At 38.8% G+C, this 27,603-nt stretch overlaps 1 protein-coding gene across 3 annotated transcripts in view; it reads right to left on the reverse strand.

Moving 5' to 3' along the window:
• BTBD8 (BTB domain containing 8) overlaps nt 1–26,838 on the reverse strand; it is a 107,499-nt gene extending 80,661 nt beyond the window's left edge. For 2 of the 3 annotated variants that reach the window (XM_060302846.2, XM_060302836.1), the window contains exons 1-4: nt 26,517–26,838; nt 22,710–22,904; nt 13,074–13,324; nt 5,466–5,604 (exon numbers count right to left, since the gene is read on the reverse strand). In XM_060302846.2, coding sequence (XP_060158829.1) covers nt 5,466–5,604; nt 13,074–13,324; nt 22,710–22,904; nt 26,517–26,665 — 734 coding nt within the window. In that variant the 5' untranslated portion in view covers nt 26,666–26,838. The remainder of the gene's footprint in view (nt 1–5,465; nt 5,605–13,073; nt 13,325–22,709; nt 22,905–26,516) is intronic. The other variant, XM_030868656.2, reaches the window with a different exon arrangement.
• Between the last annotated feature and the right edge of the window lie 765 nt (nt 26,839–27,603).

Genomic DNA, 27,603 nt, shown 5'->3' on the forward strand with positions numbered 1-27,603 from the left:
TCAATAAAAGGAATGGAAATGTTATAGGTATACTAGAGAATGACATCCTAGCCTTGAGAGTTCTGCCTAACATGTCAGCATGCTCTACAGAGAACAGCTGAAGAGTACATTTAGTCACGTTCAGTTAAGGAGTTTCTACTCTAGGTGACTTGTTTCCTTTTAGGCGCTCAGTACCTTTGGCTTTGGTTCCCCATTGCAACCTCCCTCAAAGGCCCATGGTACCAAAGAATCTCACCTCTTTTCTCTCTATTGTTCCCACATCTAATTTATTATTTTAAACCTTTTAAGTGGACAGGGTTGACCATTTATCATTAATAAAGTAATTAGTATTAAGATGTTCATAACCCACTTTATTGTATGGGAATCTGGAATTTTGTTACAATTACTTCATAAAGCTTCTTGGCGGGAGGGGGAAGGGTGAGCTGTGACAGGGCGAGAGAGAGTCATGGACATATACACACTAACAAACGTAGTAAGGTAGATAGCTAGTGGGAAGCAGACGCATGGCACAGCTATATTGGCTTGGTGGTTTGTGACAGCCTGGAGGGGTGGGATAGGGAGGGTGGGAGGGAGGGAGACGCAAGAGGGAAGACATATGGGAACATATGTATATGTATAACTGATTCACTTTGTTATAAAGCAGAAACTAATACACCATTGTAAAGCAATTATACCCCAATAAAGATGTTAAAAAAAATAAATAAAATAAATCTTTCAATTGAAAAGAGGCATTATATTTCCATTAGATCCTATTTTCCATATGTCTGTTTTTCCAGTCAATAATTTCATCTAATTTTAGTTAAAAAAAAAAAAAAAAAAACCTTCTTGGCAATCCTAGTAAGATAGGAAACAGCAAACTTTTTCTGCAAAGGGCCAGATAGTAAACATCAATATAAGTATATTAGGCTTTTCAGGTCCCTGCTGCATATTCTTGTTTTTTTGTTGTAGTTGTTGTTGTTTTATACAAAAAGAAGCCACTGACCGGCTTTGGGTTGGGTCATAGTTTGCCAACCTCCACTCTAAGATAAGGTAGAAAAAGCAACAATGTGCTTCCCTCCCAGATATCTAATATATACTTATAGAAACTAATATTTACTGAATGCTTCCGATGTGCCACAGAACCATGCTAAGTGCTTTATGTACATTATCGGATTCAATCCTCACAGCCATCCTATGCTACAATTACTATCATTATTTCTTTTACAGATAAAGAATTTGAGACTTGGAGAGATTAAGTAACTTCTCAATAATTATTAAATGGTACAATCAGAATCTAAACCCAGAAAGACTGACTTCTGAATTACTAAACAGTGTACTTCTGAAAAAGTTTTCAGCTGATGGACTCAAGAATATATAGCTAATTAGTCATGTGGCACAGACTAGGACACTGATCTCCTGACTCAGTGCTGATTTACTAAATATTCAGAGAAATCTACATTTTAAAGGGAGATTTGACAGCATTTTAACCCCATGAATGAATGTCTGATGTTATAATGTCAGGCACTGAAAAAAGGTATTCTGGAAGGGATATAGGATCTTAAGTGTTACAAAGCTAAAATTAGGAATCACTGCCCTGCTTTTTCAATAAAGCAGCACAAGAGAATCTTTTTTTTTTTTTTTTTTGCGGTACGCGGGCCTCTCGCATTGCGGAGCACAGGCTCCGGACGTGCAGGCTCAGCGGCCATGGCTCACGGGCCCAGCTGCTCCGCGGCATGTGGGATCCTCCCGGACCGGGCACAAACCTGTGTCCCCTGCATCGGCAGGCGGACTCTCAACCACTGCGCCACCAGGGAAGCCCAAGAGAATCTTAATTATGGAATACTGAAGTGCAACAAACAAATTAGTTTAAAAATATAGCAGATTCAATTTCACTCAGAAAACATTAGAACAATAATTAACACAATGAAATGGGAGATTAGCAGTGGAGTGGATAAGGTAGGTACTTAGAGGTAGGCTAAAGATGACAGGAGGAAATAAAAATAGAGAGAAATGCCCAATATGCAGATGGTATTCATCTGGTGATTGACAGCAATTCAGGAAAGAACGTAATGTTACAGAGATCCACAACAGGAGTAATGTGTTGTAGTACTCCAGGAAGCAATACTCAGAAAAGTAGTAACATAATTAACAAATGGGATCCATGAACTCTAATGGGTCCTTTTATTATAATCTCTCTTCCGCCAAATAAAAAGAGCTCTCTTTGTTTCTCCTTTGAGAGGAAGTATTGGAGATAAGAAAGGACAAAGATGTGGGAAGGGTGGAGAAGTTATGCTTTGGAGAGGGAAAGGCCTGTGTAGAGGCAGAACAGTGTAGTAAATGTGACTTTCCTGGAGGCCCACTGCTATCCCTTTCCTCCTTGGATTGGGGGGAAATGCAAGTGATTCAAATCACCTTTCTCTCCTTGTCGCACGTAAGTAAAGGACATACGGACTGTTGCTACCATCTACACAAAATCTCGTATCAAAGGCCTATTACCTGGATGATGATAGCAAACACTTATATGGTACTTACAATGTGCTAGGCACTGTTCAAAGTACTTAAATGCTTTTAGTAATTTAATACTCAGAATAACCCTATGAGTATTATTATAATCTCCATCGTTGATGAGGATGCTGAAATACAGAATGGTTAAATGACTTCTCCAAATTCATACAGCTAAAGATGGTAGAGTTGGAATTCAAACCCAGGCAGACAGGCTCCATACATAGTTCACATACTCTTAACTACTCAGTTATAAATGATTTCTTTGGCTTAGTTGTAGCACCACAAGCAAGTGATTGTCATCAGATTGTCCGGCAGCACATAAAGGGCTCCAGGTATTGGGCTGCAGATCAAGGGAAAGGCTGGACAGAGCAATTAGCAACTGGAGACATAATCTTGGAAGAACTGGGATACCAGGGATGTTTTTGAAGAAGGAGCTTGAGCATAAGAGAAAGACAGTGACTCAATAAAAGAAACTATCTCTTTACCATACCAGTTTGGACATTAAACTAGCAAACTAAACTCTTCTAAAATTTGAGACCTAAATTGAATGTAATTCTGCCCATAAATCCTGGTCTTTGTGAGTACTTGCATTGATCATTAAATATATGAGTACATATAATTAAAGCAGTCGTTTTACAAACGGATTTTTAGCCATACCACTAGGATAAATGCTGACATTGATTATCTAGAACAAGAAATAATTCAGAAAGTTCTGTTGCTGGGCTTTAGATTATATTACATGATACAAGCATACATTGGAGATATTGAGGGTTCAGTTCCAGACCACCACAATAAAGCAAGTCCCACTAATCTTTTGGTTTCCTAGTGCATATAAAAGTCACATTTACACTATACTGTAGTCTAATAAGTGTGCAACAGCATTATGTATATACCTTAATTTAAAAATATTTTATTGCTAAAAAATGTTACCCATCATCTGAACCTTCGGTGAGTTGTAGTAGTAACATCAAAGATCACTGATCACAGAACACCATAACAAATATTATAATAATGAAAAAGTCTGCAATATTGTGAGAACTACTAAACTGTGACACAGAGACATGAAGCGAGCCAATGCTTTTGGGAAAAAAATGGTGCTGACAGACTTGCTCGATTCAGAATTGCCACAAACTTACAATTTGTAAAAAACACAATTATCTGTGAAGTGCCATAAAGGAAAACGAGGTACGCCTGTGTTTTCTGAACTACTGACATAATATTCTTTGAACTGAATAATAAAGTAAATATGTACAAACAAAGAGATGTTTAAGTTTGGAATAGGAAGGTAATCTTGGGATTTAGAATTTGCCATTTTAACTCACATAAGGGCACTAACAACAAAGCAAGAAAACTTAAGCCAGATCTTCCTGAAACACATTCTCAGGAAATTGCCTTTCTAGTTAACATAAATTTATTTTTTTATTGCTAGGTGAACAAAGTAAGCCAGAAATGTGGGCAAGAGCTGTCCTAAAATACAGACCTAATATTCTAGATCCAGCTCTTAAACAGTCCACTGTCAGGCAGTACACAGGGAGAAGACAAATACAGACACTGTTTGAGGACATACTGCAAATCATCACAGCGTCCTGCTTTCCCTGTATGACAACAATAGCTTTAGGGCTCCATAGGTAGAATTTTGCTAGGATGCCCATATGGTTTCAAGAAAAATCTGGCACAAAATAAAATCAAAGTAAATTAATTCTAAAAATAAAATTGTGCTGTCCCCCTACCCCAACCAAAAAGAAAGGCGTGCGTGTGCACACACACACCACTTGGGAATTTGTATATTCCCAAATATGAGAAATACATATCCATGATATGGAAAATATATGAATAAATCTGTATCACACTCTGTATTTTACTATACATAATGCAGATTTCATAAAAAATAGGAAAATGTGTATATATATTTACAAAACCTATGTTCCCAGAAAGAAAAGTTCAAATTCTGAATGGTAGTCTAATGGAAACTGGCAATCCTAGAGTTTAGCAATGTACTACAGTCAGTTAACTGGCAAAACCAGTATGATTTCTGAGAGTACAAACATCACTACTATTTGGCTTGGTGGACTTCTGTAATCTAAACTCACTGCTAATTTCATTAAGGGCTGTGTACCCTTGAACCTACAAGACTGCTTCTTGCATCTGCAAAAATAGTCTGGTTCTTCCTCTTCTGCAGCACCAGAATAACTTAACATTCTATTTTGAAACACAAAGAGATAGGGAGGAGAACTCTGGGTTCCTCAGCTTTCTGGTTCCAATTCTAGTCTGTTATGAGGCCAGCTGTACCTCTTTCCCTTAAGTTCCAAGAAAAAAACCTGTATTTTTATTAACATCTTTTCTTTCTTTAAGCAGATTTTAGTTACTTACCAAAAGAAGAGTCTAACCAAAACAGGCAGCAGGCTTTAACTTAAACTCTAAAAGCCTGGAATGTCTAAGCAACCCAACTCTACAGCAGAAAAATAATTTTTAAAAAGTACACTGAAATATTAAACCTCCTAATCCATGCTATTCAGGAGAATCGGCTATTTTGAATCAAAGGCTTTGAGCCAGAATGAATTCAGAGAAAATACATGTCATTCATGTAGAAATAATCATTTTCAATAGCATAATGCCTGTGAAATTAAAAATTGCATTTAATTACATTTTCTGTGACAGTGGCTTTCAAACCTATTTTAGGTAACAGTATATTTTCTTCTAATAAAATCTTCGGTTCATGCCCAATGCACAGCACAGATCTCCTCTAGCTGAGCATGTGCACATGTCTGGGTAGGGTCACCTGTGCATGTGTGAATGTGCAGATAGAAAATCCTGCCTAATGTCCAAACTCCTCCCCTGTCAGAGACCTCCTGAGGCATCACCATGGAACCCCTGTACCCTATGTGAATCAGCTTGAAAACCACCGTGCTAGAAAAAGATAGCTACCCTTTTACACTTTACTGTCACAACCAAGACACCAAATTAATCACATGCCTATTTACCTGTGAGCTTTAAAACTTTTTCCATCAACATAAATATCAATATCTGGGCAACACTGTTTCACATAAAGCTTCAATAAATCTTCTCCTAATTCAGATGCAGGTTCCAAGTCATAAATATCTTTAAAAGAGAAAAACAAGACTAAAAAAATAGTTTCTTTAATAGTATATATATTCCAAAATTTTGTATTCTAATACTAGCAAAATGTTTTTCCACAGTTATCTCAATTAGCTACTGAAAGAGAGTAACAGTGACTGAAACATTTAAGTGGTAAATTCAAAGTAAAATGAAACTTTAAAATCATCTATCCTTTCTGCTCTGAAATATATATTTCTATTTAAATATAGATATACCTTTAAATATAGATACACATTTAAACATAGGTAATATTGTTACAAAATTATATACCAAAACTGAAGCCACTTCATGAACAGCTGACTTAGAAAATTTTCCAATTTTGATATTCTTTTTCACCACTTAATTTTTTCCTGTTCCTGTTCATGGATTTATGGCTAGGATAATCTGTGAACCAATAGAATTTCAACTAAAATCAATGGGATTTATAGGACACTTACTATGAGTTTAGTACTGTACATAGTATGGAGAGGTATAGAAAATAAACACTTTAAGAACTATCTCTACTTCAAAAGATTCACTTTAGGCAGTGGGAAGTGAAATATAAAACATGTACATATATATAAAAAAAGAAAAATACTAAATTGTATACTATAGCTTTGTCAGTTCAGAAATTTTTGTTAGTACACCTGGTGAGGATGGATCACCAAGAACATATTCCCACTAACCAATTTACAAATGTATACATTTATAAACCAGAATGCCAATACTGACTCTACTATCAAAAGAAATCCAGAATCCAACCACTACTCAATATCTCCACTGCTACCACTGTAAACAGATAAGTTAGGGGGTCCCCGGAGAAAGAGAACCATGAATGGCTTTCTTGACACAAGAGAACCCATTTTGGCCTAAGCCATTTTGTGATCTAGGCCTAGCCGCAATGCTTGCCCTTGAACAGGTAATTAATGATCTTAAGGGAGGGGATGCAGAGACAAGGGCCGAGCAGCCAAGAAACAATGGTGCAGCCTTGGAGCAGGAACAATATCTTTTGAGCTCCTTATAGAACTAAAACTCCCAATAGATGGAAGATGAAGCAATCCTCATTCCAGAGAGAAGGTCATGGTTTGATAGCCTCGAGAACCAGAGAAGCTTATATGGAGACCACCTGAAGCCAGATTAAAGGAGTGCAGGCCCTGCACACACCCTAATTTTATGAGCAACCTCACCCTTGAACTGTTGCTATAAAACTCTCATCAAATTTTCCCAGGTTGGGACACACAGTTTTTGAGGGGCAGGAGCCCGCTGTGTCCCCCTTTGCCTGGCAAAACAATAAAGCTATTCTTTTCTACTTCACCCAAAACTCTGTCTCCAAGATTTGATTCGGCACTGGTGCACAGAGGCCAAGTTTTTGGCATCACCATTCCAGTTCAAAACAATACGGTTCTCTCCATTTTTTTTAAGAGTAAAAGCCAAAGTCTTACAATGGCTTATCAAGCCCCACATCTGGCTCCTCACTACCTCTCTAATCTCATTGTCTACTCTTTTGCTTATTTCCATACTGAACTCTCTCTCATTCCTCCAAATGGCAAGTTATGTTCCCATGTTAGGATATTTCTACTGCCATTTCTTTTGCCTTGACCACTCATCTCCCAGATATCCACTTGGCTAACTTCCTTACTGGATTCAAATCTTTGTTTAAACATCACCTTTTAATCAAGGCTGACTCTGACCACCCATTTAAAATTGCAACTCCCATCACTAGTACTTCCAATCCTCCTTCCTCTGTCCTATTTTTTCTATAGCATGTCACCTTCTAACTTCTTTACTACATTATTGTCTATCTCCACCCCCACCGTACCTTCTCTAACTGGAATCTAAGCTCCAAAAGAGCTGGAAGTCCACTTTAGTCATTGAAGTATCCCTTAGACCTAGAATAGTCCTAACACATAGATCCTCAATAAATATTTGTTGAATAAATTAATGTATCAAATACTACATAAAAAGATTTCTGAAGAAAAAACATAAAACTCCAACCAGAATAAAGCAGGGGAAGGAGGCAGATCCTACCACTTCCAGATATTCCTATAGAAGACTTAAAGCACATAAATTTGTGGGAGATGTTGAAGGAATAGTCTTCATTTCGATGATTCAAAGATCAGAGTATAATTTTTGACCCAAAGGGAAAATCTAGAAACTTTTCAAAAGAAAACCAAGCTAATTTGATAGATGATTACCTATCTCAACTCTCAATTATGTACTCAAATAGCCCCCTGAACTTGATACATCACAGTGGGGTATAATAAAAATATATATTTGGTCTTTCTCCCCCATTCCTGGCACAGAGCTTAAAACTCTTGAAATTTCCTAAATTATAGGAATGTCTTACTTGAGTTTATGCTAATGAGGCGATTCAGGGTAGGGTTCCTAAATAGCTTCAGGATGGGGGCTGGTCACCAGAAAGGACAAATATGTGATTAAAGAGTGGGAATTATCAGTGTTCCCCCCCATATCCAGGGAGGGAAAGGGGGCTATAGATTGAATTATAAAATTTCTTGAATAAGATTCAGGGAGCTACTGGGTTGGTGAACACACTGACTTGTTGGAAATATAACAGGGAAGAACAAAATCTGACTACATATTGGATGTTTTTTGACTTTAACCCTTGCTTCCCACTGCTTTTGTTCACTAAAAGGATACTGTCTATACATAATGGCCTGCCTCAGGGAACCCTGCCCCTCTGCCTGAATGTTAAACCAAAGTGCCTTTGTTCAGGGAAACATCCGGACCCTGTCCACCCCGTGGATGGCTGCAAAAAAGAAGAAATTAACACATCCCCTCCCTGAGGCTGGCCATTCCAGGGGATATTTGCAAAACTTCTGGCCTTTTTACTTTACTTCCTCATCTCCTCCCCCTCTCTGTGCTATAAAAGAAACTGGCATCCAAACCCCGATAAGATGGTTATTTTGAGACTTTAGTATGCCATCTTCCCGGTCTGCCAGCTTTCCGAATAAAGTCATATTCCTTGCCTCAACACCTCGTCTCTGATTTATTGGCTTGTCATGCGGCGAGCCGAGCGAGCTTGGACTTGGTAACAGAAAGATGGCGCACCCTGAGGGGGCATGGAATTTGTTCTGTATACTGTCCTTGCCCACCCCACCCCATATCTCACCCTATGCATCTTTTCCATTTCGCTGTTCCTAAATTATATCTTTTACGATAAACACATAAACGTAAGAGAAATGTGTTCCTGAGTTCTGTGAGTCATTCTAGCAAATTATTGAACCTTGGAGGAGGATGGTCATGGGAACTCCTGAATTTGTAGTCACTGGGCACAAGCCCGGGTAGTAAAAAGCGCCAGAATATGTCACCCCGAAACATGCCACTTTGGCATGAGGATTATTTTGAGCTAAAGGTACTTGAGAAGGAGCAGATGCAGGAAAAGCTATTTACATCCCCCTAACTGCCTAAAAATAAAAGTACAAATTTTCCCTTTTGTAAAGGAAATTTCCATTTGTAAAGATATCTCCTTACTATTCTCATCACTTGACTCTTATTTGCATAACAAGACAATCCTTATTCACCATACATTTTCTCCCCTCATCTTCCCATAACTTGCCTCCACCACCTAGTAGCCCAAAAGTCCTTTCTTTCATTTAGCCTAAAATGATATATAAGCCTCAATCATCCGGCCACCTTCTTGAATCTCCTTTCTTTGTGAAACTCCTGGTACAAAAGAAAGTAATGAAAACCATTTTTCCCCCTTGTGTTAATCTGTCTTACTTCAGTTAAATTCGTAGGCCAGTCACAGGACCTAAGAGGGTAGAAGGAACTCTTTTCTCCCCTACAGTAGCCTAAGCACTCCACTTGTGTTGAAGTGGGGGCAATATTGTAGGACTAAGTCCTTAACCTGTGGGGTCTGTGCTAACTCTGGATAGTTAACTGTTAGAATTGAACTGTTGCATGCCCATTTGGTGCTAGGAGAATTGGTATGTGGAAAAAACCACACACATTTGGTGTCAGAAGTGGTACCCAGAAAAACAAAAACAAAAACACAATCACAGAAACCCAAAACTGTTCCACAACCTGAAGTCATCATTCCACTCTATCTTAAATTTGCTCTGTTCATACTCCTTAAGCCTGCAAAATAGTACCACCTAAACTCCTTAAAATAGGTTATGAGTAAGGTGACCACATCTTTTGGTTTGCCTGGGGCAGTCCAATTAATGCCTCTTGCCCCAGAATAATTATCAACAGCAATAATAATTTTTCATCTTTCACTCTCTCAAAAGAATCCTAGTTTGGACCATAGACTATAAAGTCATCCTTTATAGAAGGCTTTCATTATCTGGCTTTTGCTTATATATCCAGGTTCATCCCTTACTTTGACCATTCCTGTCCCCTACTCTACCCTACACCCACAACAAACCATTTCTGGTTTTCCAAATTTGCTATGTGCCTGGTTCTCTTTGCCTCCAGGCATGTTGTTTCCTTTGCCTGGAACACTTCTCCCCTAAACTCTTTATGCCTGGTTAACTTCTGCTTTTTCCTTCAGGATTCAATTCAGATATCACTCCCTCCATGTAGCTTTCTCTGAAGGCCTAAGCCTAGGTTACATGTGCCCTATCTATGTCCTTATCACACTTGGTACGTAACTTACCTGACTGTACCTCCTACTAAACTGCAGAATAGGAACACTATCTGTTTTGTTCACTATCAAATCTTCAAAACTAGCACAAAGTTGATACTCAATGTAATGATTAGAATAGCATCTCAGGAATAAACAGCAAGTGCAAAAGAACAGAAGTGGCAAAATATACTTCCTTAGGAGGAAATGCCAAGTAAGTCAGTAAGAATAGAGCTCAGGGGGTACGAGGGGTTGTGAAGACAGGAGGTAGTAGCGTTCTAGGCAGGAGTCAGTTCCCAACATCCCCTTGCACCATGGGAAAGAAGCTGGGATTTATATTAAGGCTGTGTGAGACTACTGCAGGATTTTAATAAGGGAAGTGCCATGACCACACTTGCAATTGATGGACGTTGTTCTGTACAATAGAGATGGAGGGTGGCACAACAAGAGGCCTGGTGACCAGCTGGGGTTCAAATTCTCAAGGAAAATAGCAAATTCCTGAAATAAAGAAATGGCAGGAGGGTAAAGAAGAGAAGTATTTAAGAATATTTAGGAGACAAATCAACAGACACAATCATGAATCGAAGGAAGGGTAAAAGAGTAACTGAGGAGAAAGATGGTAATATAATTCACACTGATACAGTATTTAAGAAAAGAGCAGGTTGAGAAAGCGGATGATTAGGTCAGTTTGACACAAGTTAAATTTTGAGATATTTAAGGTATATTTAGACAGATATGTCTAGTCAGTGGTTAGATACGAAGCTAAAAAAAAAAAAAAATTGGAGAATACCAATTATTTAAGGGGCAGAAAGAGGAAGTTCCAGTGAAGGAGACTGAGGAGTGACCAAGAGGGAAGGAAAGGAAAAAGCCCCATTATGCCCAAATTGTTCCCTAATATGTCAATTGTGTTGGATCAAACTCATGTTTTGAAAACAAGTGTTATAGTAGAATTGGATGTATTTGAAAGTATCTGTTAACTAAAGAGTTTTATTACTGGTGTTTAGTGCAACAACAGTAAAAACAAACTGATTTAAGCTTAGTTAGATTTCTTTTATATATGTTCACTGTATCTCATTATGGTGAATGAACGAATACATGCATGTATGCCTGTTCTAGGCTTGAGGTAGATCTATTCATATTTTTTAATTATCTCATTTAGTCTCAGTCCTAAGAAGTGGTTTCAGACTGATTTTATAGATGAGGACTCTAAGACTCAGAGAGTGTAAGGGACTTTCCCAAGGCCACATAGTTAGAGCAGTTGGCAGGTATTTGATACCCATTTTTCCTGCCTATAGTCTAGAGCTCCGCATGGTCCCACAGCAGCCTATTAAAGTGGCCAAACAAGTTTTGAGTATAAGTGAATAGAGCTCATTAACCCCTCAACCCCTTGCCTTCATCTACTTTCTCCATCACTCCATGGAAACCTCCGTGTTGACTGGTTTACCAGACACTTGCTTGTCCACATCTTACACTTGCTTGTCCACATCTTATTAACTCCTTTGCAGTATTGCATACTGTCAATGCCACCCTCCTTGAAACTTCCTTTGTCTTCTCTGACACTATGCTCTTGATTTTTCTCTCTTAGGTGCAAGCTAATCCATGAGAAACACTAGGTCAAGGCAAAGAACTGCACCAAGCCGAACTCAGCCCTGTAAGAATACACAAAACACACACAAACACCTAAAACATATACCAGATACCTCCGTTCACCCACACCTACCCATTTCTGGTGTAACAAACTTCTATCTGACTTCAGATAGCAACTTCTGGGAGACCATTTTCTACGAATATTTTTGTGCTTCTGTATGGTCTGGCCTTTCTGAGCAGAGCACTGGCAAATTTGCGTAAAGGATGGTTAAACAACAAACATGTCTTAGAAGTCAGAGATAATGTGATGCTCCAGAAAGATTCAGACTACCCTCCCCTCAAAACCATTTCCTTACACTCTAGGGTACTGAAGCTACCTTATCCTAACCAGAGAAGATTTATTTACCTTCCAAAGTAAAGGTGTCTCTCTCTCTGCAGAGGAGGATGGGCAGATCTGCCAGCAGCCTATAAAAGTCTCATAATGTTGGTGTTCCCCTCCTATGGTGCAATCCCACTGCACGTGCAGGACAGGTAACATCAGGCCCTCACCACATAGCCTCGTGGGGACTGAGGGTTGGGAGGTAGTGCTGAGATGCTCTGTAAGTAACAGTCTGTTCTCTGATCCAGGGGTCTCGAGTTTCCTGTTAGAATATCTCCTGTATATATATCTATATCCTTAACAACCTCCTTCCACCAATTCACAATAATTCACAAGCTGCAACCCTTCTGACACCCACTTATACAAACAAACTAGAGGTGTTTTTCAAGGTCAAATGCCACATTTATTGTAGTACTTACGCATTTCTGAACCATTTAACATGGGTAAAACTATGCTAACCATTTTTATTAGGTTCCTATCTTTTAAAAATGTGTCACGACAAAAGTTTCAGTGATTTTGTGTCATGACAAAATGTACTGGTGATTTTTGTGTTGCATGGTGTTTTTTAAGGAATGCATATATTGTGTTATAACAGAATTGATTCTATAGTCTGCTAAAGCTTTTATTGGTGTAGATTAGAATAAGGATGACAATATATGGAGGCTTAAAAGGAGAATTATGAATTATGTGTGTATTTTTTAATAATAACCCCATCTCTAATTACTTAGGAAAACTGGGAGTTGACCATATTATTATTTCCATTTACCCATAATTTACTTTCATTTATTTTTATTATATTGACTTTCATTTACTTTTATTTCATTTACTTATAAAAAGTGATCAGTAGAGCTGACTTGTGAAGTATATTTTCTCTAATTGTATCAGAATATAATTACTTTCATGGCTATAAAATTTTATAAAAATCCATAAAAAATACCTCACCAGTGGAAATTAAATTGTCCTCCTTGCTGTTATCTTCTGGAATGTCCTCTTTATTGTTATCTTCTGGAATTTCATGCTTCATAAAAGAATGATCAGATGACCTTTTACCTACAGATGACCTTCCATCATTGTCAGTACACTTTCCAACACTGAAGTCACATTTCTTTTGTGGTACTCCACTCTCCACTATCTTTTTCCTGAGAATTTCCTCTTCATAGTTTTTTATGTTTCTGTTTGATGAGTATACAGTCCTAAAAGACAAAATGTAAAATAAATGTCAGTGATTCTTAAAAGCTAGTTTTCCAGCATGCTGCTTTCATAGATAACGGCTATATAGTTTTAAAACCTTTCTAATCTGGACTAACTAGAGGAAAGATCAATCTAAAATAACAGAAAGTTTGAAAAGTAGTCCATAAAAATTTTTAATGTTAAAAAGGAATATATAATGCCAACAAATTATATAACCTAAATGAAAGGGACAATTCCTAGGAAGGATACACACTAACCAAACTTGATTTAAGAAGAAACAGGGTATCTGAATAGACAAATAACAAGAGATTGAATTAGTAATCAAAAACTTCTCACAAAGAAAAACGCAGGACCAGGTGGCTTCACTGTTGAACTCTACCAAATTTAAAGAAGAATTAATGCCAATCCTTCACAAACTTTTCCAAAAGATATAAGATGGAACACTTCCCAATTCATTATGTGAAGCCAGAATTATCCTGACACAAAAGCAGACAAAGACATCACAAGAAGAGAAAACTACAGACTAACATTCCTTACTAATATAGAGAAAAAATCTTCAACAAAATCATAGCAAAGTGAATCCAGCAACATATAAAAAGAATTATACATCATGACCAACTGGGCTTTATTTCAGGAATTCAAGGGCAGTTAAACAGATGAAAATCAATATTATATACCATATGCTATAGCCTGAATGTTTGTGTCCCCTAAAATCATATGTTGAAAGCCAATTCCCAATGTGATGATATTAGTAGGTGGGGCCTTTGGGAGATGATTAGGTGGAGTCCTCATGAATGGGATTAGTGCCCTTATTAAAAGCAGCTCCAAAGAGATCCCTCACCTTCTTCCACCATGTGAGGGAACAATGAGAAGTCAGCAGTCTGCAACCTAAAATAGGGCCTTCTCCAGAACCCTACCATGCTGGCACTCTGATCTTGGATTTCCAGCATCCAGAACTATGAGAAATAGATTTCTGTGGTTTATAAGTCATCCAGTCTGCAGTGTCTTGTTATAGCAGCCCAAATGGACTAAGACACCATATCAATAGGACAAAAACTACATGATCATCTTAGTTGATGCAAAAAAAAAAAAAAAAGCATTTGACAAAATCCAACACGCTGTCATAATAAAACACTCAGCAAACCAACAATACAGTAGAGGGAAACATCCTCAACCTGATAAAGGAGATCTATGAAAAACTCACAGCTAACATCAGACTTAACGGTAAAAGACTGAAAGCTTTCTTCCTAAGATCAGTAAGGATGTCTGTCTGCTCTTACCACTTCTATTCAACATTTAACTGGAGATTCTAGCCAGGGCAATTAAGCAAGAAAAAGAAATAAGCTGGATTGGAAAGGAATAAGTAAAGCTATCTTCATTTACAAATGGCAAACATGTGTATAGAAAATCCTTGGAAATTCACCCAAAAACTATTTGTTAAACAAGTTCTGCAAGGTTGCAAAGTACAAGATCCATATGCAAAAATCACTAGCAATGAACAATCCAAAATGAAATTATAAATAATTCAATTTACAACAGCATCAAGAAAATAAAATACTTAGGAACGTATTTCACAAAAAGTGCAAGACATATCCTGAAAGCTACAAAACAATGCTGAAAGCAATTAAATAAATGGAAACACATTCCAGATGATTTAATATTGTAAAAATGGCAATACTCTCTGAATTAATCTGCAGATTCAGTGCAACAGCTATCAAAATTCAGCTAGTTTTCTGCAGAAATTGACAAGCCAACCCTCAAAGTCAAACAGAAATGCTAGAATAGCCAAAACAATCTTTACACAGAACCAAGTTGGAAGATTCACACTTTCTGAATTCTAAGCTTCCTACAAAGCTATAGCCATCAATACTGTGTGGTACTGGTATAAGGATAGACACATAGATCAGTGGAATAGAATTGAATGTCTAGAATATAGATTTATAGGCAACTGATTTTCAACAGGGGTGTTGTGATATTGTGATTTATAATATGAACTATATATTTGGTCTTTGTCCACTATTCCCAGCACGTAGCTTCTAAAACCCTTCTAATTTCCTATGTAAAAACCACAGAACATCTTTTATTATAGTACTTAAGTTTTGTTCCCAGGTCCTGAAATAGCTCCAGAAGGATAAAGGTGAAATGAATGTCTTTTGTTATTCATAGCAAAGCCCCTTTCAACCACACCAGAGTTTACATTAGTGAAGTTGGTGACTTTTTGAAAGCTCCTAAAAATAGGGGCTGGTTGCCTGGAGAACCAACCAAGGGCTTTGAAGGTTGGAACTTTCAGCTCTCCCCTCCACCTCTGGAGAGGGGAGAGGTTGAATTAATCACCAACAGTCAACGATTTAAACAATCATGCCTATGTAATGAAGCCTGCATGAAAACCCTAAAGGATGGGTTTCAGTGAGCCTCTGGGTTGGTGGACACATGGAGGTGCTGGGAGAGTAGTGAACCCAGAGAGGGCTTGGAAGCTCCTTCCCACATCCCTTGCCCTATGCATCACTTCTATCTGGCTGTTCCTGAATTTTTTCCTTTTATAATAAACCAGTAATATGGTAAGTAAAAAGTTTTCCTAAGTCCTGTGAGCTGCTCTAGCAGATTAACTGAACCTGAGGAAGGGGTCATAGGAATCTACATTTATAGCCAGTTGATCAGAAGCACAGGCAACAACCTGAGGCACAGGTAGCAATCTCCAGGTAAATAGTGTCAGAACTGAGTTAAATCTGTAGGACACCCAGCTGGCATCTGGAGAACCTCAGAATTGCTTGGTGTGGGGAAAAACTCCTGCGAATTTGGTGACCACAAGTGTCAGAAGTAAAGTACTCAATGAGCAGAGTATTAAGAGTAAAGGAGACACACAGGAGGGTGTTTTTCCTTTACAGGTATTCAGACAATCCAATGGGAAAAGAAAAGTCTCTTCAAAAAACAGTGCTGGGGAGGCTTCTCTAGTGGCGCAGTGGTTGAGAGTCCGCCTGGCGATGCGGGGGACACGGGTTCGTGCTTCGGTCTGGGAGGATCCCACGTGCTGCGGAGCGGCTGAGCCCGTGAGCCATGGCCGCTGGGCCTGCACGTCCGGAGCCTGTGCTCCGCAACAGGAGAGGCCACAGCAGTGAGAGGCCCGCGTACCGCAAAAAACCCCAAAAACAAAAAAAAACAAAACAGTGCTGGGGGGCTTCCCTGGTGGCACAGTGCTTGAGAGTCCACCTGCCGATGCAGGGGACACGGGTTCGTGCCCCGGTCCGGGAAGATCCCACATGCCGCGGAGCGGCTGGGCCCGTGAGCCATGGCCGCTGAGCCTGCGCGTCCGGAGCCTGTGCTCCGCAACGGGAGAGGCCACAACAGTGAGAGGCCCGCGTACCGCAAAAAACAAAACAACAAAAACAAAACAAAACAGTGCTGGGCCTCTCACCTTCTGAGACGGCCCACACTCTGTCTGTGGAGTGTGTTCCTCCCAGGGCCACTCTCGCCTTTTGAGACAGACCACATTCTGTATATGGAATGTATCTGTGTATCTCTCTAAATAAATCCACTTCTTACCTATACAAAAAAAAAAAAAAAAAAAAGTGGTACTGGGACAACTAGATATCCAAATGTGAAAGAACAATGTTGGACCCTAGCCTCACACCATATACAAAAATTAACTCAAAATAGGTCAAAGCTCTAAATGTAAGAACTAAAAAGGTAGACACAGGATAAGTAATTGTGACCTTGGATTAGGCAATGGTTTCTTAGATATGACACTAAAAGCACAAGTTATAGAAGAAAAAATAAAATGAAAGTCATAGAGATTAAAAACTTTTGTGTTTTCAAGGATACCATCAAGAAAGTTAAAAGACAACCCACAAAATGGGAGAAATGTTTGCAAATCATATATCTGATAAGAGACTCATATCTAGAATATATAAAGAATTTCCAGGGGCTTCCCTGGTGGCACAGTGGTTGAGAATCTGCCTGCCAATGCAGGGGACACGGGTTCGAGCCTTGGTTTGAGAAGATCCCACATGCTGCGGAGCAACTAGGCCCGAGAGCCACAACTACTGAGCCTGTGTGTCTGTAGCCTGTGCTCCGCAACAAGAGAGGCTGCAACAGTGAGAGGGCCACGCACCGCGATGAAGAGTGGCCCCCGCTCGCTGCAACTAGAGAAAGCCCTCGCACAGAAACGAAGACCCAACACACCCAAAAGTAAATAAATAAATTTATTTTTAAAAAAAAAAGAATTTACAAAACTCAATAGTGTAAAGACAAATGACCCTATTTCAAACTGGGCAAAGAATGAGAACAGATAGTTCTCCAAAGAAGATATACAAACAACCAATATGCACATGAAAAGATATTCGACATCACTGTCCATCAGAAGAATGCAAATCAAAACCACAATGAGTTACTGCTTCACACCCACTAGGGTACCTATAATCAAAAAGACATAATAACAAGTGTTGTCAAGAACACAGAGAAACTGGAATCCTCATACATGCTGGTAGGAATGTAAAATGGTGTAGCCAGTTTGGAAGAGTCTGGCAGTTCCTCAAAACGTTTAACATATGACCCAGCAATTCGACTCCTAGGTACATATAACACAAGAGAACTGAAAGCATATGTTCACACAAAAACTTGTACATGAATGTTTGTAGTAGAATTATTTATAACAGCCAGAAAGTCAGAACAACTGAAATGTATATCAACTCATGAATGCATAAACACAATTTATATCCATATGTACAGAAAAGAGTTAACACAGGTGGGACTGCTATCTTTTGAAAGACTTGATTGTAAGAGGTGTCCTTGGCTGGTATCTGGGAACATTATTTCAACGGTGTTCCTAGCATTCTCTAAATGACAAGGGTGGCTCAGCTGTTTTTAGCTTGTGTATTGTTTATACAAATAATATGGTTTATGCTGAACACATGCTTTCCTTCTAGGAGTCTGGAATATGGGTACACATCAGGCAGGAGACCAACTCCCGGTAAAAACTCTGGGCATTGAACCTGTAATGAGCCCCCCTGGTTGGCAACATTACAGAGTTGCTGTCATAACTCATTGTAGGAAAATTAAACATGGTCTGTGTGGCTCCACTGGGAGAGGACCCTTGGAAGCTTGTGTCTTGTTTCCCGTGGATTTCACCCCATGTACCTTTTCCCTTTGTTTCCTTTGTAATAAATCAGAGGCTAGAGTATAACTATATGCCGAGTCTTATGAGTCCTCCTAGTGAATCATCAAACCTGGGAATGGTCTTGGCAACCCTTGATCCATCACACAATGAAATATTCAGCCATAAAAAGGAACAAAGTATTGATAAACAACACAACATGGATGAACCTTGAAAACATCACACCCAGTTTAAAAACCCACACATAAAAGGCCATATACTATAAAAATCCATTTACATGAAATGCCTGGAATAGGCAAAACCATAATGATAGAAAGTAGATTATTGGTTGCCAGGAAGTGGGGGGAGGAGAGAGTGGAAAGTGACTGCTAATGGGTATGGCAGTTGCAATTACCAAGAATTAAGTTATTAGAGAAACTGACAATAGTCAATTTCTTTGAGGAATGAAGAGGACTGACCTGGAGGGGTCTATGGATGACTGACCAGTGGTACAGATTGGTAAGATGAGATTCAAAGATGGGGGGTTTAGGAAGAAGGGAGGGAGAAAGGTCTAGAGGCAGTAATGAAGTTCATAAGTGTTTTAAAATGTACCTGGGGGGAGTTCCCTGGTGGCCTACTGGTTAGGATTCTGGGCTTTCACTGCTGTGGCCTAGGTTCAATCCCTGGTACTAAGATCCTGCAAGCCACGTGGCAACAAAAAAAAAGTTACCTGGGAATTTAGGTTTATTCAGGTATGGTGAGGCCAACTGATCAGGAGATGATTACCAGTGAATAGATAGTTTACAACTCACAGTTCACAAGAGGAATGGGGAATACCACGCCAGGTAGGGCCACATGGGGAAGCAACAGGGTCTATTTAGAGACATAACAGGGAGGGCAAAGCATAGGCAAAAGTGGTTTTTGTGGGAAGGAATGGGTGAGGCAAGGTAAGCAGCTGACCAAGTTTAGGATTAAATAGTTTGAGTAATTTGGGGGAGAGGGGCTCTGGGCTATAAGGGTGGTCTTTAGTTGTCTGGTACCTGACTCTGGGATGATTAGGGAAGGAGAGTGTTGCCTTCTAGAGTATAAGAAACAGACAGAAGAGGTGGGTGTAGGAATGGCTTCAGGATTACTTGGTTTGCATATCAAAGTCATGCTCAGGGAATTAGCTAACTCTGGAAGGGGCAGTCTCTCCCCAGTTAGTGAGGCCCCAGATGCCAAGTTACATATATATATAGTTAATATTACAAGACACCTATTCCACCCACTTCAGCCCTACTAGTTAGTGCAAGGGATGTGGGAGAGAAAATAGCCACCACCTGAGAAAGCTGTAGGGGAAACGGAATCTTTTATACTGTGCTGCTGTTCTATGTGTTTACTTGATTGACATTTTATACTAGCATTTCCCAGTTATTGATGTTAAATTGAAAATTTAAAGGTCTTCCCTTTTTTCCTTCCTTTACACACACACGTACACGCACACACACACAAACATGCACACACAACTATAATGTGGTAAATCTTAGGAAATCAAAGATTTTTATTGAATTTTAATCATGAGGTCATAAAGCAGGAACTACTTTCCAGTGCCAATCATTTGAGCCATATCTGAAGACACGGTACATAAAAAATTTCTTCAAAACTGTATTTACTATGCTAACTTAAGTGCATAGCAAAGGACCCTACAATAAGTAGCAATATGACAGTATACTTCAAAATCTTTATTGGTTATTTAAAGAGAAGGATGTGTGTTGAAGATACTTATAAGGACTGCATTTCATACAATAAAAATTTAAAAATCTGTTATCAGAATTTTTACTAAAAAATGTTATCTCAATACTCCACATTATAATCCTCTCCTTATGCTTTATATTAACACAGAGAAATTTCAATACAATCTGCCTTTTAAAAAAGGGGGAGGTATATCACAAGCACTTTCTATACGCAAGACACTGATGAGATACCACTGGGAATGCTCACATCGATGAGATGATCTAATCTCAAGGAGCTTCCATAACCACAGACATATTTCACTAACCTAACACAAAACAGAATGTGATTAAGTGCTTAAAACAGAGGATTGTGAAGTGCTAGGAAGCACAAAGCCATTTACTCCAACGTCCTTGTTCTAAATATGAGAAAATTAAGGCTCAAAGAAATCATAAAACAAGGTAATGCACAGCCAGAAGGCATATCTTTGTCTTGTTGCCAAGTCCAGTGCTTCCTCCACTCTACCATACTGTCTCTCATTCAATCTTTTTTTCTAACCCTTTTAAAGACAACAAATAAAGGATAACATTAATGTAATTTCTTTCTCTAATATATAAAAATTTGACTTTTCCCAAGCATCTTTTTCTAAACATACACTCAATAGCTGGAGAAATGTGTAATATCAAAGGGCTACTACTATGAATAATACTTACAATGTATTCAGTGCTTACTATATCTCAGGTCACTGAGCTAAGTGCTTCACAAGCATCTAATTTAACCCTCACAACAACGCTATGAGGTAGGTATTATGTCCATTTTTCAGGTGAGGAAACTAATGTAAGTGATCAGTCCAAGTTCACTCAGTTAGAAATGGTAGACCTGGCTTGACCACAGAGCCTACTCTACAACAAAGCCACTATACCACCTACTAGAAAAACAAAAGTGTGTATTTTAAAATTGATGGTTGGAACTCAGTGATGAACCTATTATGATCTATACTGGAAAATGATAATGATTTTCTAAATTTCACTTAAAGTATTTGTTTAAATTATAGTATGTCATACTGTTCTTACAAACAGAGGAAGCCAAGGATACCCATTTTTCTGTTTATGCTTATTGGAGCTTCATATAAGAAACTCTGAAATAATAAAAACAGATCATTCAAGCAACTGTCAGAGCATGAAATGAAGAAAAATACACCAAATCACACACATATACTTAAGTTTAATTATCCAAAAAGAATTTTCAACATTAAAGTCAACATGATTTTGATTATAGGCAAATAGTATGTCAGCAAATAACTAAAAGACTAGCATCTAAAAAATACCTAGGATTCAGGACATAAAAACACAAAAATCCAACTCTGATTTCTCATAAAAGTTAAAATGATAATTGGCACTGGCATTAAGGACAGACATACAGACCAATGGAAAAGAATTTAGAGACCGGAAATAAACCCTAACGTTTATGTGTGTATTAGTCTGCTTGGGCTGCCACAACAAAAATCATAGACTGGTGGCTTAAACAACAGAATTTTATTTCTTACAGTTCTGGAGGCTGGACGTCAAGATCAGATGCCACCATGGTGGGGTTCTGGTGAGAACTCTCTTCGTGGCTTGCAGTCAGTCACCTTCTCACTGTACCCTCACATGGCAGAGAAAGAGAGAGAACGAGCTCTCTGGTGTCTCTTCTTATAAGGGCACTATTCCTATCATGAGGTCCCATCTAAAGCTAATTTACTTCCCAAAGGCACAATCTCCAAATACCATCACATTAGGGAGTAGAGCTTCAACATACGAATTTTCAAGGGAAACGATTCAGTCCATAGCAATGGACAACTGATTTTCAACAAGGCTGTACAGACAATCCAATGGAGAAAGAATAGTCTCTCCAAAAATAGTACTGGGACAACTAGATATTCACACACAAAAGAATAAAGTTTGTCCCCTTCCTTACATTACACACAAAAACTAACTCAAAATGGATCACAGACCTAAATGTAAGAGTTAAAAGCATAAACCCAAAATATTCATAGAAGAAAGTATAAGAATAACTCTTTGTGACCCTAGAATAGGCAATGGTTTCTTATCTACAATAGCAGGAGTACAAGTGACAAAAGAAAATTAGATAAACTAGGCTACATTAAAAAATCTAAAACTTTTGTGTTATAAATGACACCATCAAGAATGTGAAGACAACCCACTGATTGGGAGAAAGTGTTTGCAGATCATATATCTGATAAGAGCCTAATATCCAGAATCCATAAAGATCTCCTATAACTCAATGATATAAAGACAAATAATCCAATTGAAAAATGGACAAAGGATGTGAATAGACAGTTCTCTAAAGCAGATATATTTCTCCTCTCTCAGGATCAATCTCAAGCAGAAATTAGCCTCTCCTAATACTAAGCCTCAAAGACTCTAATACTAATACTTAGCCTCTACTAACACTAATTACTAAGATAATATGGAATTTAAGTTAGAAGGTTATAAAATAGATATGAAAATACATGAAATAAAAACACACACATATGTTTAAAAAATAGGCAATTACATACTAGAAAAAAAGATGAAGAAAGCACTTACTGTAAAAATATTCTAAATTCTGAAGCTTCAAAGTTCTCCACAGCAACAGGTTCATGATTTGTTAAGTTATTTGTATGTCCAACAGTATGAAAATAGAAATCAGGAACCCTTGCTAAAAGGACTGCTTTGTGTGCTTTGAACAAAGTACAACCTATTGAGAAAGTAACATCTGTATGGACTTCTTCTCTTAGAAGCCTATAAGGAATAAAAAAGAACCATAGTTTAATTAGTTAATTAATTAAACTAATTAATTATACACAGTTAATATATAATATGCCCATTTTTATAAAATAAGCTTTAAAAATAACACATAGGGCTTCCCTGGTGGCGCAGTGGTTGAGAGTCCGCCTGCCGATGCAGGGAACAGGGGTTCGTGCCCCGGTCCAGGAAGATCCCACATGCCGCGGAGCGGCTGGGCCCGTGAGCCATGGCCGCTGAGCCTGCGCGTCCGGAGCCTGTGCTCCGCAACGGGAGAGGCCACAACAGTGAGAGGCCCGCGTACCGAAAAAAATTTAAAAAAAAACACATAAACTAAAAATACAGAGATAACAAAATTAAGTTAGTACGAAAATGAGTTTATTCTCAGTTCATCCAAAGAACATTGTCTAATATTGGTTTAGAAGGCAATTTTCTAAAATTTATAATGAAAACAAAGGTAATTACACTAAAAGAGTAAGACTATTTTTTCAAAAAATATCTTTTCCTTTTAATTCCTTCTACCAATAAAATTTATCTTCTGCTACTTATGTTGATTTTCCTTTATAATGTATGTACTTTAGATTTATTTTGGAAAGAGAACACAAAGTAATGTGATTGTTGACTATTGAATCAATTTTTTAAAATCTTACTAAAACTGAAGCAAAAAAAGTAAACAGTCAACACCACCAGCAAACCACACGCAATAACAGACAATCCAGTCTAGAAACTGGTACGCTGTACTTTGACTACTGTTAAATACCAAGTCTGAAATGCAGGCTTGGCTATCAAGAATGTGACATTTAAGCCCTTTTCCATTGCCCACCCCACAAAATATAGAACTATGCTCTAATCTATTATTAAAACGATGGACTCAAGGAAAGCCCATTCAAATCCCTTTACTAATGTTAGGACATAGTTATGGTAAAGCTCACATGTAAGGTGATAGAAGAACAGAAATCAGCATCATAATAGAAACTGTCACAATGTTTTTTCTGTGTGGTAACTATATATTTCTGCTCTGTAAATGTTAAATAGTACTTCATATAGTATAACATTATCATCAGCAAGTTATATATTCTCAGAGGACTTCTGTATTGCAGGATATAACTAGCAATCACACTAGTACACTACAGGAGGTCCAAGTATGGATAAAGATATCCATTACAGTGAAAGCTTAGAATGTTGCCACTGACACTCACTCCCCCAAGATCCAGTTACTGGCTCCTTCCTCTGATCCCTCCGTACATACCTCTATCACAGCACTTGTCACTGTATCATTATTATTTTTATAATAATAAAATTATATTATTTTAATATAACTAAAATATATTATATTCAGACAATGAACTCTCCAAAGGCAAAAACTGTACCTTCATTAGACAGCAAGAGCTCAATATCTGCTTTTTTGGATTTGGCTGTATTTTACCCTAAACAAAACAAATGCTTCAGAGGACAAAGCTTTCAGAACCTTGGAAACAATGAGCGAATAGATGCATTTTAGTCAATATTTTAATCAATAAGTTATTTCATAAGCGATTGTTAAAGTTATACAAGAATGTATTGGTCTCCCAAACATTAATAAAAACTCAAATTGTACAAATACAAATACACCATTTATTCCTCCTTCCCACCCACCTTCTACCCATCCCCCACTTCTCCCCAAGTGAATAAACAAGCATTGCAGCTGGTAGCCATACAACTGTCACTAGGGAATCTGCCTTGTTCATAATAGATGCTCATGAGTATTCGTCAAATAAAAAAAAAGTTAATGTTTTAAAAACTGTTAATGTGAAAATACAGTGCTTTTTATTTTATAAAACTACCTGTATCAGTTATAAGCATATCTTGTTATCTGTTACAAGTAACAATATCTGACTCAGACCTGCTTAAACATTAAGGAGGGTTTTATTGGCTCATCTCATAATAAACTCTAGAGGAAGGATAGGCTGGAGCAAAGGCTCAGTGGTGTCAAGGCCCAGCTTCTTTCCATCTTATTTCTCTGTCACCTACTGTATTCACCTATCTAAAGCATTTTAGACTACTGATTAAACCCAATTCTCACTAAAAATTTACTGAGCATGTACCATGTACGAAGCACTGGGGACATAAAGGGGACTAAAGCATAGTATCTGCCCTCAAGGAGTTTGTAGAAGAGTATGGCTGGGTGAGTATATGAGATTTTTTATTTGTTTAAAAAAAAAACACACACACAAAAACACTTTTGCTTGTAACAGGAACTTGAGACTTCAGGATCCTATCCTTTCATTGCTGCTAGGATGAGGATAAATTGTTCACCTACTATACTTATGACCTCATTTTCTTTATATAAATTAGATGTATTATCTTCTTTAAATTCATGACACTTCAAGGCTCACAATACAGCCAGAAGAATAGAGCCACTGAAGAGGAGTACCACATCCTTAGAGATTCATCCTAGAAACAGAACAACTTCACTCTCATTTTTTTTTAATGTTGTACATCAATTCCCCCAGTGGTGGAGACAAGGCAGAATCTCTCAAGACAGGCCCAAATTAAAAGGAAATTTTTTTGCTTTATAAAGTTCAGTTTATAAATGGTGGAGCCTTAAGTGTGGGCAACAGTAAGCACTTTTTAAATGTAGAGTGCTGCACAACTGTTATTAATAGTAATTATGTTTACACTAGTTCAATAGTTCTCAAAGTGTGACCCAGGCCAGCAGCATCACCTGGGACCTTGCTAGAAATGCAAAAATCTCACGCCCCATCCCAGACCAACTATATCAGAATTAAGGTCTGGGTCTCAGTAAATCTAAGCTCTCCAGGTGATTCTGATGCACACTAAAGTTCAAGAATCAATGTTTTGGTGGAAATGGTAACTAGCTAGGGAATATTTCTAAGCTTCATTTTCTTTATTAACTGAGATGACGTTCCTGGATTCACTATAGCCTGAGTTAAGCTTCACAACAACTCTCCATTTGCTAGAGTCCTCATGGGAACTGGGAATTGCTGGGAGTTGCTGCGGGCTGTAGAGTATTCTAGGAGGAGAGGGGAAGCCAGGTTGTGATCAGGAAGTATTTCTACGAAAGCATTTGTGCTAAATCGTTTAAAGAGCGCTCAAAAGAGACCTCCAGCGCTCCAGTAATCTGATCCATTTTTACTCATTCTAAATAGATACTCAAAAAATTAAAAAATATATATAAAATAAATATAAAAAATAAATATAAAAATATATATATCTAATTGTATCATTTTTCTTAGAATTGTTTGAGCTTATAAAAAGTTGTGTAAGTTTCAGGACCACGAAACCTGTATCCACCCCGACATTAGCGAGTCTTTCAAGACTTAAGCCTACCCGTGTTAGAGTATTTTGGCATAAACTGGTGCTGCATAGAACTATGACGGTAATTTTGGTTTTCTTCTTGAATCTGGTACGTGGTCTCCGAGGTGCTCTGGATTGGTTATAAGGGCGAAAGAATCCTCTTTGTAGTGAGGAGACCAGTGAGCGTCCTGCAGTGGCCTGAGGTGAGGCGGACAAAGCAGGGAGGGATGGAGAAACCGAGGAGCCACAGTTTCTGGTACGGAGGTGGGCGCCTTAAGAACTGAAGCAGCCTGAGTTCCCGCCTCCTCCTACCTGAGCAGATCCTGGCTGAGCTGCTCCGACACCATCGCCTTCAGCCGGCGCCGCTCACTGGGCCCCTTCCTTTGCAAGCCCTTACTGGAAACTCCAGGGGACTCCAGAAGTACCACGGGGGCCACGCTATCCTCCCCACGGCGGGCCATGTTCCACAAAGGTACGGCGGCGCCCCGCAGGCCCAGTACAGGGTCTCACTTCCCCGCCTCTGGAAGAAACGGGCGTTTCATACCGAAAGCTCTGCTCCTACCCGAATCCGCCCCCTAAAGGAAAATGCTGACGCCTCTCGTCTCTTTGTTGACGGTCCCTTATGGCTGCCGAACCTCAGTCACGGAGAATCTCGGAGACCCGAACAGCGCCGGCACGTGACCCGGGAGGGTGTGCGCAGGCGTAGTAGCTGTGTTTTAACCCCGCCGGCAGGCGCTCCGCGCAGCACTGCCCAGGGAGCCAACTGTTCTGCGGAGCTAACCAGGTCCGCGCTGCTAACCAGGTCTGCGCTTTATCCCTATCCCTCTGCTTTCCAGTTGGTGCTAACCAGTCATTTAAATAAATGTTTTATCAAGAACTGAGTTCAAATCAACCAGTGCAGCCTTTCAGCACTTTGTCTTCCTGGGGTGTCAGCGCTTTTTTTCCCAGGAAAGACAAGTTCACTAGACCTTTACTGCGGCGCGTCACACTCCTTCACTTACTGCTTTGGGCAAGAAAAATTGGGGGTGTGAGGGGCGCGGGAAGAACTTCGTAAAATCAGCAGGAGTTACAACACTCCAGAGCCCCCTGCAAAGGGTATGGTATAATGTCTAGAAGACTCCTTCCCCTTCTAATCCAGGGAGTGGCTCATGTAACTGCTCTTGGACTTAAGCAGAGAAATGTCAGTTATATTCCCCCACTTTGCATATAAAGCTATAAAAGTTATGAGGTGGAAGAAAGGAAGTAATGTTGTAGGGGTAGAGCCTTTAATTGACCAAGGAATTGGGTGGATTGATGAGCTATAGAATTTTGAAATTTTGGTGTGGAGAAAAGAGCTGGAGCGAAATTACTTAAAAAGTCTTTTGTTTTTTTATTTGATTACTTCTTCCAAAGGAAGAAG

Source organism: Globicephala melas, chromosome 1 (assembly GCF_963455315.2).
Source record: "Globicephala melas chromosome 1, mGloMel1.2, whole genome shotgun sequence".
Classification (NCBI taxonomy): domain Eukaryota; kingdom Metazoa; phylum Chordata; class Mammalia; order Artiodactyla; family Delphinidae; genus Globicephala; species Globicephala melas.